This window comes from Zingiber officinale, chromosome 2A (genome assembly GCF_018446385.1).
Source record: "Zingiber officinale cultivar Zhangliang chromosome 2A, Zo_v1.1, whole genome shotgun sequence".
NCBI classification, from domain to species: domain Eukaryota; kingdom Viridiplantae; phylum Streptophyta; class Magnoliopsida; order Zingiberales; family Zingiberaceae; genus Zingiber; species Zingiber officinale.
Genome location: NC_055988.1, coordinates 72689482 through 72701321, shown reverse-complemented (window position 1 = coordinate 72701321; position 11840 = coordinate 72689482). Strand labels below are relative to the sequence as shown.

Below are 11840 nucleotides of genomic sequence, written 5' to 3'. Positions count from 1 at the left end.
TTTTCTCATAAATTTTATCATCTCAATAAAATTTCCGTGATTATTAGAAGATGGAGATTCATCATGCCCTTTAAATGTGCATGTTTGTAAAGTAAGCCATCGAATGCTTTCAATAGTTGTTGTAAGCCGCAATCTGTTCTTCTGCTTTTCTTCTGAAGATTATGCATTCATCATTTTATCAATATGACGAGGTATATTCATCAAATTATCAAGATGTTCCATAGCATTATTATGTGGTGAAGTATTGCATCCTATATGCATCAAAAATGCACATCTATCACCATCATTAACTCGTTTCCAATATTTGAATCCATCCGTCGTAAATGCAGGATTACAAGGATGCTTATGATCAAACAAGAAGCATGGAAAACAAAATGCAGCATCTTTTGAAGGAGAATACTCTAACCAAGTAAATTTTTTAAACCAATGACTTTGAAATCGTCGATTTTGACTTCCGAATTTGGTCGGTGGATACTCATTCTTACTAGGTTGATATTGCCCCATCTTAATATAAGCTCGTCTAATTTCATCTCTTTGATTAACAGGATATTTCCATATCGGAGTACGTAATCCTGGATCAGGTTCAAGAGAACTGATATCAATATTTGTTATAGGAGATTTGTTAGATTGTTGATCACTTGAATTTGATATATCAATATTGGATGAATGAAGAATTCCCTTGACTTGTCAATGTTTGCTCTTTTGGTTTAAAAAAAGAATTAATAGTTTTTCTTTTCTTCATTTCTTGAGTTTTCTGTATTAAAGTGAATAAATATAGAAATTATCATTATCCAATAATAAGAAAATATCCCTTAATAACAAATCAGATACAACATAATATGAAGTCATATGTTGCTAATATCGAAACATTAATAGCTAAAATAACCAAGTATATAAATAAAAGTAACCAACTTAATGATCTAATCTATATGTCATCGAATCATTTTATCTAACTGATTAAACTAAGTATTACTTATAAATCAATTAAATTGATTAATATTTAATCATCTAATTAAATTATCTTTAATTAATTAACTAACTAATTAATTAAAATAAATTCAATTACCTGATTTAGTTGTAGTTCTCAGCAGTAGGATTGGGGCTTCACTTTCTCATCCCAAACATGTTCAGACTTGAAATATGTTACTCTATAGCAACCAAACAAAATCTAAAATACCGGAAAAATGACGAATAATGATAAGGGAATTTTCTGGAATTTTTAGAAATTTTTCGGTAATTTTTCGGAGCTCGTATGAGCAACTTTACAGGGATAAAAGGGGGCCCAAGAAAGCCTGTTTAGGCTACCCATTTAAGTGAGGAAAAGTTATTTATTTTTTTTCTTTTCCTTTTTCTTTTTATTTAATTCCTTCCTCTCCCCGCCGAACCCGTGCGTGCCCCAAACCTCCCCGCGTGCCATTTCTCTTCTCCTCCGCCGAACTCATCCCGAGCCCTAACCTCCTAGTGCCGGCGGCTTCCTTCTCCTCTGTCCTTGCCCAAGCGCCGGCGAGCACGAGCCACCGCCGGCCGAGCCACTCCTCATCCCTAGCACCGACTTCTTCATCTACTCTTTCCCGAGCCGCATCTAGGCGTCGCCGTCATCTGAGGCGATCGGAGCCACTGCCGGCGCACCTGTGCCCTGGCACCCACCGTGATTTCTTCAGCCTTAGCGCTGGTCGCCGGGCAAAGTTCCTTTCCACTGCCCTAGCGACAACGGCCGGCCGAAACCCTTGTGCGCCGACACCGATTCTTTTCGATCGGCCGACCTCCCTTCTCTTCTTCGAGCGCCGGCCACCGGATTCCCCGAGCCACTGCCGGCCGAGCTCGTCCCTCTGCCTAGCACCAGTGCCCTAGCCGTCTCCTGCTTGCTACTGGCTTCTGATACAGCCACTGCTTGGCATCGCCGTCACCGGAAGAGAGTAATCTCAAGCTCCCATCGGGACCAAAAGGTAGAGATTTTTCTAAATTGAGTCACTGCATACACCGTAAGCTCATCTGTTCATATTGTCTACCAACAGGAAGGCAACTAGGAATCAAAGTGCATTATGTCAAATTCTGTCATTCTAAGCATATAATGCTAGTGCATTGATCTGTGTTTGCTTCTGAAGAATTGTTAGACTCTTGGTCTACATGTTAGTTTGCATTAGCAATTGGTTGAAGCATCATATTGTTTCCTTTTTGGATCTGGGCAGTGAAGAGGTGTCCGACAAGAGCTGTGGTGTTTCGAGCAGCAGTTACATTCTTCCAGTGGCCTCTCTTTTCCGGCAGCGATTCTTTTTGGGCCGAGGATTAAGCTAAAAAGTAAGGTAAGGGTTTGGTGTATAGATTGAGTTGGCACGCTCTTGATACATGTTGTTTTAGGTATGAATTGATACATATATGATTGGATTTGGATTTAGGTTAGTTTCTTGGGGATGTGATTTAGCTAATTAATTGATATGTAATTAGCTAAATCCATAGATTCATGTTGTTACAGGACTTTGATTCGGGATGGGCGTCTCGACATTGGATTGGTTCGATTCGATCTATATCGGAGGCGGGTACCTCTTGACTTATCTTTTATGATATTGTCATTGGATATGCATAGTATTTTATAACTACAAGCAATGAATATGTTTGCCTTTGGTATGTCACTGTTTGATATCCATAGCATGTTAGATTTGTCACCTGTGAAGTATCCGTACTTATATCTCGTGATTTGTTACCATGAGTATCTTGTTGCCATGAGTACCTTATTGCCATGAGTATCTTAGTTTCTAGAGTGACATACCATGCTTTACTGAGGTTAGGGTTAGACTCTGGATTTTTGTTTCTGACATGTATATCCAAATTATCTTATACTTAGGTTTTTATGCCATGCTTGGATTGTGTATTTCTATTGGTATATCATATATGATTCGTGTACCTAGATCTTGTGGTTTTGATCTGTGCATATTGTAGGTACATATGCTATGGAAGGGGGATATGTTTAGGATCTAGGTTGTTATACCATAGAGGACCAGTATACCCTAGATCCGTGGATTTGACATATTGATACTGTGGTACCCATATTATGTATATATGGATTTTTCTTTATGCTGATCGGGACATTCCATACTTATTATGTTCAGGACATAGGTTTTTGATATTCTATCTGACCTGTGTACTCTAGATCTTGGTATGTGACCATCGATTTTACCGTACTCATTTTATACATATGGATATGGTTATGTTGATCGGTTTATGACCATGCTTAGTGTCATGTATCATGATTGCATCTTCGCGATTATCGGCTCTACTATGGTTGATCACATCGCCAGTTACATGTACTGCACACACCACCACTCATGGATTAGTGGTATATCGGCAGGTGTGTGGCGGTTCATTGTTTGGCTCCGTTGGTCCGAGGACTCAGCGTGGTAGCCGGGCAGTCACTTCCGCTCTGTTTAGTGTAGCAGCGTAGTAGCCGGCAAACGGTGGACTCTGTTTGGCTCCGTTGGTCAGGTGACTCAGCGTGGTAGCCGGCAGAGATACCTCCCCGTCATCGTGTACCGGGAGATGAGAGCATTGAGCTCCCCCATTTATGATTTGGGGTCACAGGACAGGAGTACTCCGACAGCATCCCGTCCACTCGGTCACTCATCAGGAGCAGTGACGACAGAGTGCACGGTTGTCACAGCCCTACCCACTCGGTCTCACCATTTGTGTGTGAGATGACTGACTGGCGTCAGGGGTGACCAGGACGCATCATTAGCATCATATGCATTGATGCATTTATATTTTTATGATTGTGTTTGCTGCATTTTGGTTGGATACATACTTTTGACCTGCATACAGGATTATTGACACTTTCGGTTTGACGACCCTTTTGTCTGGATAGGAGTTCCTGGTGAGTACAGCTTCCTCAGTTACCTTTCAGTTTTGCATATTCCCTATATATGATTAGGAAGTTGTATTCCATGTTTATTGCTGTTAGATATATCTTACTACTCATGTCCATTGGTATTCGCTGAGTTGTTGAACTCACCCCCGTTGACACTATCTTTTCAGGTACCAGGTTATTTATGGTGTCGCTTGGAGCATCCTGTCTGCTGGTCCCCACGTCACATCAGAAGCCATATCTCCGCATTTTTTTGTTATTTGATCTTGGTATATGAGATGTATGTATTTGACTTTGTGTGTTCTGGTTTTGTGTTTGGAGTGTTGATGCTGTATGTGATGTTTTGTATTGGTTGTTGGTTGTGTAAGCCTAGCCGGCTAGCAGTCTTTGTGTTTTGGTTTTGTTCCAGCCGAGTGGGCTGATGATATATATATAACTGCGTGGTTGTGTGTATATATTCCAGCCGCCTGTGGCTGATGTATATTGTGTATGTAGAAAGTTTCAGATTGTCCGCCGTACAGGGGAAGTGCTACCGAAATTTCTTCGGACAGAGACTCCTCCAGGGCGTGACACAAAATTCCTGCAACAAATGATTTTAAATGATATATTGATTCTCGAATAATTTCATATTCATCAAAGTATCTTTCTTGTACCTCAGTTCTAAAATATTCCCTCAATACAATATGTATATCACGATCCCAAAGAGCCCAAAACAACCAATTTGCATAACGCAATACAAGAAAATTCTGAGCCAATTCCTTTCCCAGATATTTTGCACGTTTAGGGAGAAGGGAGGACGTGTACGAGATGGGACAAGGAAAGCGGCGTCGACGCTGGCGTAGGTTGTCACGCGGCAAGTAAAGAGTTGTGTGTGTTGTAGTTGTGGGTATGTGGCAGCGTCGTTGTGGAGGTGGCGCCAACGTGAGATGAAACAGTCGTTGTGGGTCTGTAGTACTGTCGTTGTGGAGGTGGTATCATGAGATGAAGGAGTCGTTGTGGAGGCGGTATCGTGAGATGAAGTAGACGTTGGCGTTGTGGAGGGGGCGGCGGCGTGAGATGAAGGTAAAAAAATAGGTTTAATTTGATGAAAGCATAGGGCTAAAAAAAAAATTGTTTTAATTGGGTGGGGTTGGAGCCCACCCTAGCCCAAGGGTGGCTCCGCCCCTGGGTCAGTCCATACTAATTAAGAGTCCAAGCGGACCAATCCATGATAGGCTTGTGTTGATCTACGGATTGAGAAGAAAAAAAATTTAAAACTTAAGATTAAAGTGAAAAATATAATGGACTCATGAACTCATAATTTGCAACCAAACTTAAAAATTTCTTAAGTCATCCCTAGTCTACCGATGATGTATTTTTGATGGTCAATTTTAGTCCGTCTACTCTAGACATAGAGTTAAGACTATAAATGAATTAAATGTAAATTTTGATGGTGAGAGCATATATATTTTTGTTTAATATATTAGGTCAATTATATGATTAAATTTGAATTTTTATTAAAGTAAATAAATAAAGTTATATACTTTAAATAACACTTTTATCAAACTTAGCTGTTATGAAGCTTCGAATTCGAGATTGTTTAAAACTTTTAAATTTTATTAAACTAAACTCAAGGTCGAAAAAATCAAATCAAGCTCAGCTTATTTTAATTCGATTATAACAACACAAAGCCCTACTCAAAGCTCTAAATCTCTACTTTATAAGGTATTATGAATAAATAAGCAAACCTGAGGAGTTGAAATGAAATGTTCGCTGTTCAAAATTCGAATCATCTTCCGCAACTTTTTTTTTTTTTTTTTTTTTTGTGTGTAACCACTGTTGTCTGTTGACCATCGAACGGGCCCCACTCCAGTCGGGACAATTCAAAGACGAAAGAGGAGGGAGGAATGGACCCCACCCTGTGTCCGGTGGACCCCCGAAGCGCAACGGTTCACATGCGCGTCTCCGGCCAATAATACCGTTCAAACTTAAGTCCACCCACTTCCGCCTAGAACACGCAACAGCAGACCCATCCAATAGTATTGTGCCAACGCAAACGGTAGCCTCCTCCTGCTTGCCCTCCTATAAATCACCTCCCACACCTCGATCGCGATCTCATCCTCGCTTCCATTTACAAATGGCTTCGCTTTCTTCGGCGGCGGTGGCCTTCGCCGTGGTTTTAGTCTCCGCCGTCGCCCCCGCCGTCCTCGCCCAGTCTCCGGCATCTGCGCCGACGCCGGCCGCAACCAGCGACGGTAAGTCACCTCTCCCTCCTCACCCCAAATTCGTATCAAATTTTTAAAAAGCGCCTCTCCTTCTTCCGTTTCAACATCATTAGCTTCTGCGATTTGCGAATCCTTGTTTATTTACTTTTCGATTGTTCAAAAAAAAAAAAAATGAAGGGACGTCGATCGATCAAGGAATCGCGTACGTGTTGATGGCGGTGGCGTTGGTGCTCACCTACCTCATTCATTCATCGTCGTCCACCGCGTGGAATTAGGTCTTCTAAATTTGTTTCTGATGGATCATGATGAGGGGATTATTAATCGATGTTAATGGCGATTTAGATATGTTGAGATGATGTGACTCGATCTTGTGATTTGCTTGGAGATGTATCGTTTTTATCCATTTTGATTTCATTATCGTACATATCGTTTAACTTGTTGGATGTAGCTCAACATTGATCATGGGTTTCGATACTAGAAAAATCAGGCATTAGCCGACGGCGGCAAAGATTTTTTGGTAGCATCAAACACTTGCACAAAACCGACGATGGCCCTAAAAGAGGAAGGTTTTCACTAGAAAGCCTAAACAAAGAGAGCATATTTTGATAGCATCGACTCTAAGCAACAAAATTGATGATATCTTTGCAAAAATAATGATAAATTAAATCGGATGTTTGCAAAATGATTTTTTTTTAAAAAACTTGTTTTTAGGTCTTTCAACAAATCAAAAACATGAAAGAAAAATATTTCTCAATGACTAATATAACCTTCAATGGCCACTACATGCCTCCAACATCTCCTAGGCTTTGGAACACCTCGAAAGGAAAAACAAATAAACAAAAAAAAAAATTGTAGTCCTCTAAAAATTCTAGCCAAGTTTTCTTATCGAAATCAATGAAATAGGATTTAAGGATTCTTAGTCTTGCTTGACCAAATGTTAGGTCCTTCACTATTCCACTTCACATATCGTATTCATCTAGATCGTCCTTAACTTCGACCAAGCCCACATGTAATAATGAGGATGGCGCGACTCAACTGTGGACGGAGATCTCTTGGATTTCTCCATCCGTAGATAATTGAAAAATCTTCTTTTTCGCTAATAGGGTGTCTTAAAATTTGTTGTAGGGATGCCTTCGAAAAATACATATCCTATCTTAGAGATCACCTATTACGACCCACAATATAGTAGTTACTCTTTCTACGAATCTAACTGAGTAAATTTAGATTCTTTATCTTTAGGACAAAGACTATTTGCCCCTAGATGTAATGTAAATTTAGATTCTTCACCTTCACCTTCACCTTTGATTTACCTCTAAAATTTGTCTTGCTCACACATATCAAAATTCTAATGCAATTCTGCTTCAATGAAAACTTGCATCCCACCAACTAAATCTAAATGTCAAATATTAGGTGTATTCTTTATCAATGAGACGTTAAGAGCATCGAACATCATCTTTGGGCTTAAGTGTCTACACACCGTTTTATGTTTTTTGCTTTCTTCTATGGACAATTCATTAAGTCTTTGGGTTCATAAGTCTCTAATTCCACTTGATGGGGTTAGAGATTATTACAACATTACTTAGAATTTTGTTTCACTTATAGATCTAGATAACGCTTGCACAAAGTGAACCCACTCCTGCTGAAACAATTAAAAAAACTTTACATTTTAGTTCCCTCGACATCGAATGCTTTCTCTTTGAGAAAAAAACTTCTTATTTACAAGCAAACAACATGATCTCTTATAATCGCCACTCTCGATTCTTGATTTCTTTTAAGCTATAGAAATCCATCGAATATAATCTTTACCTTCTAAGAGTGCATAAATTATATTCCGAATTTATCATATAGACAAATAATGAGAAACGAATCAGTAGAAAGTTCATCAATCTTCAGGATTAGTCGACACGTGGATTATTAAAATAAAATTTTAAAATTTATTTCCTTTGAATTTTCCTTCCAAGTTCCAATCCCCATTTTGTTCCCTGGAAAGAAACATTCACTAAAAAAAAATTCCAACATTAGAGACGGACTTTTTCCGTCACTATTCCATCTCTAAATGGAATTAGTGATTAAATAGCGACAAAATAATCACGTCGTTAGGATTTCTATCACTAACTGTATTTTAGAGATAGAACTTAATATTCCGTCTCTAATTAACTACGGAACATAAATTTCGTCTCTAAATTTAGAGACAAAATATTATAGTCGTCGCTATATATTTTAACGATGTTAGTTTAATTAGCGATAGTAATTTAATAATCGGTCGTTACCTGGAGAAGATTTTTGTTATTTTTTGGGCACTTATTAGCAACGAAATATTACTGGTCCCTCGCTAATTATCGTTGTTCCAGGCAGATTCTAAGATCACTTAGTGGCGGGATATTACTATTCCGTCGCTAATAGCGACAGACCAATAATATATATCGTTTTGCTAGACAAAATATGGGATAAATTAGCGACAGACCAGTATTTATTCCATCGCTAATAGTGATTGAAAAATAATATCTGTCGTTAGATATCGTTTTGCTAGGCAAAATCTTAGATAAATTAGCGATGGAATAGTATTATTCCGTCACTAATATAGACAGAAAAATAATATCTGTCACTAGATATCATTTTGCTAGGCAAAATCTAAGATAAATTAGCGACGAAATAATATTATTTCGTCGCTAATTAGCGACGGAATAATAAATATTCCGCTTCTAATGCCGGGAAATTTTAGCATCCAACAACTATTTATACATTCCTCCCTATTTACATTTCATATCAATCTAAACTATCACATACGATGATTTTCAAACAATACAATACATTCACAATTAAATAAGCACAAACACAACTATAAGCATAATACTACAACAACAATAATTCAAGCACAAAATTAAAATTAAAACTATAATATCCAACAACAATAATCCAAGCACAAAACAAAAACTAAATATCCAAGCAAAAAAAAAAGGCAAACACCCAAATATCTCCAACAACATTTGAATATATAGTACTACAACGTCTGAATTTCAAAAATACAATACAACACCTCCTAGCAAAGAAAATCTAATCCAAAACTAGCGAATGGTAATCAATTCTGTAGAAATTTTTTAATATGATAGATTAATAATAAAATAAAGAACAAACTAATACACAATTATGAATAACATATTAAATTTTATAATATGAAATTATTTTATATACCTGAATGCTAGTTTGGATATCCGATGATGGTGTTGTATAGAATAGATATCAAAGTTCTTGAAAAATATAATACAGTGTTAGAGATAGTTTCATTAGTGAATAATAAAAAAAAATGTATCCAAGAAGACTTACATACCCCGTGCAATTTGTGCAAGATCCAATCGGGTTTGTCGCTTCGCTTGAAATTCTCTCTCCACACTCAAGAGTCGTGTCTTCAATTATGCATTTTCTTACTCTAAGGCATCTACTCTAGCAAATGATCCGGATGCACTAGATGATGCGTTAGGACAACCCCTGGCCCTTGGAGTCATCTCCTGATCATATACGACTCTTGCTTGGGGCCTAAGACCATAGAGGGTGGAAATCTTTTTCCTTCCACCGACCACATCATAATAAATTTCATTTATCTGGTCAATGGATAAAGTCTGCCCCCTCACCTCCCTCTAAACTAGGCTAAGATGCCTGTGCAATCCTAGCAGCAATTTGTTCCTATTTACATTAAAAAAAATATTTTTATTAGATATTTATTAAAATGATAAGTCATCATTGTTAATAATTAAAGTGTATATTCTTATGTCTAATGTCGATGATCGACGATCTATAAAGTTGTCATTTTTTGACTTGTGTGTCTTGGTAAATATCTCTCAACAAGTAGGAGGTCGTTGTAGCTCGTGTTCCTGAATATTAAAGAATGTACATATTTCCAAATATTATAATTCATTTATAATCCAAGTACAAAATTCTTATAGAATTTTTTAATTGTAAACTCACCAAGTCTAAGGCATGTTCAACGATCGATTGAGATCCAACGGTATGCTTTGTCGCTCCGGTACTAGGGCTAGCCAGCTCACTCTTTCTATTGGCTCGAGTTGTCATTGCATTTTCTTGCCATCTGTTTGTAGTCTAGATGGCTCGCCATGCATCCCAAATGTCCTCAGATACATACGATGGTTTTATTCCTTTTTGTCTTGCTTTGTATAGCATGTCTTTGTAGAATTTGGCACAAGTTGCGTTCCAGGTGGCATAAAATTCCACCTCGTGCTCTGTCTCCAAGTATATCTTTTCTGCAATAATTTGTTCACGAATTATCATAAAAACATAAAAATCATGATATTAAAATTACTTACAAAAAACTTATCGTAATAAAATTGCCTCATTTCCGAGTCTACCCGTTTCCATGTAGTACCAACAGGGCTAAATAGCTCTTTAAATTTCGATGTGATGTAGGAACCTACTGTATGACCATCTAGGGTAAAATTACATTTAACAAATAAAAATATTAGAAATATTTTAATACAAATAGATGCAGTGAATAATACTAATAACACCAATACTTATCAACCCCTAATAATCCGCAGAACAATCTGACCACCAGCATTAGACATGTCTATATCTGCACAATTCCATTATAACACATACGCTTGCACACTAGTTTTAATCATAAAAACATAATGACTAATAGAGTAAGACTAGTGATCCTAAGGGGGCGTTTGGTTCTCTCCTAGGAATCGGAATGGGAATGAGTATCATAATATTATGGAATGAGAATAGGTATGAGCTTGGGTATCATTCTTAAAAATGATGTTTGGTTAGTTAAATATTTTCAATCGGAATAAACCTAAATTTCCTTTTTTACCCTTACAGGAAAATAAAAGAAAAAATTAAATGGGAGAGAAACATATGATGAGAGAAACATATGATGAGAGAAAATAATGAGAGAGAAAGTGTGATGTGAGAGAAAGTGTGTTAGGAAAAAATAAAGAGGGAGAAAGTATGATCAGAGAAAATGAGGAGAGAGTGTATGATAGGAGGGATTGAGAAGAGAAAAGTATGATGAGAGAGAAAGTGTGATGAAAGAGAAAAAGTTATGAAAAAAATGAAGAGAGAGAAAGTATTATGAGAGAAAATGAAAGAGTGAGGAGAGAGAAAGTATGATGAGAGAGAAAGAGTGATGGGAAAAAATGAAAAGAGAGAAAGTATGATGAGAGGAAATGAGATACTGAGGAGAGAGAAAGTATGTTGAGAGATAAATAGTGATGAAAAAAATGGAGAGAGAGAAAGTATTATGAGAGAAAATGAAAAAGCAAGGAGAGAGAAAGTGGGTTGAGAGAGAAAGTGGGTTGAGAGAAAGAATGATGGGAAAAAATGAAGAGAGAGAAAGTGTGATGAGAAAAAATGAAGAGAGAGAAAGTGTGATGAGAAAAAATGCGAGACTGGGGAGAGAGAAAATATGATGAGAGAGAAAGTGTGCTGAGAGAAAAAATGTGATTAGAGAAAATAAAGAGAGAGTGTGTGATGAGAGAGAATAAAGAGAGAGAAAGTGTGATGAGAAAAAATGAGGAGAGAGAGTATGCTAAGAGAGATTGAGAAGAGAGAAAGTATGATGAGACAGAAAGTATGATGAAAAAATAAATAGAAAGTGTGTAATGGGAGAGAAAGTGTGATAGAAGAGAATGAAGAGAGAGAATATAAGGAGAGAGAGTGTATGATGGGAGAGAATATAGAGAGAGAAAGTATCTTGAGAGAAAATGTGATGATAAAATAAGGAGAGAGAAAATATGATGAGAGAGTGTGTGTGAAATTAAAAA

At 37.4% G+C, this 11840-nt stretch overlaps 1 protein-coding gene across 1 annotated transcript; it reads left to right on the top strand.

Moving 5' to 3' along the window:
• Positions 1 to 5933: 5933 nt before the first annotated feature.
• On the top strand, positions 5934 to 6482 carry LOC122039701 (arabinogalactan protein 22-like). Its single transcript, XM_042599175.1, has 2 exons — positions 5934 to 6090; positions 6238 to 6482. The coding sequence occupies exons 1-2, from the start codon at positions 5973 to 5975 to the stop codon at positions 6333 to 6335; spliced, it is 216 nt and encodes a 71-aa protein (XP_042455109.1). The 5' UTR covers positions 5934 to 5972; the 3' UTR covers positions 6336 to 6482.
• Positions 6483 to 11840: the final 5358 nt, after the last annotated feature.

Bases quoted from the DNA above. Each gene is read 5' to 3' on its own strand.
- LOC122039701 (XM_042599175.1), top strand. From the start codon at position 5,973: ATGGCTTCGCTTTCTTCGGCGGCGGTGGCCTTCGCCGTGGTTTTAGTC. The intron at 6,091-6,237 runs GTAAGTCACCTC...AAAAAAATGAAG, and splicing joins GCCGGCCGCAACCAGCGACG to GGACGTCGATCGATCAAGGA.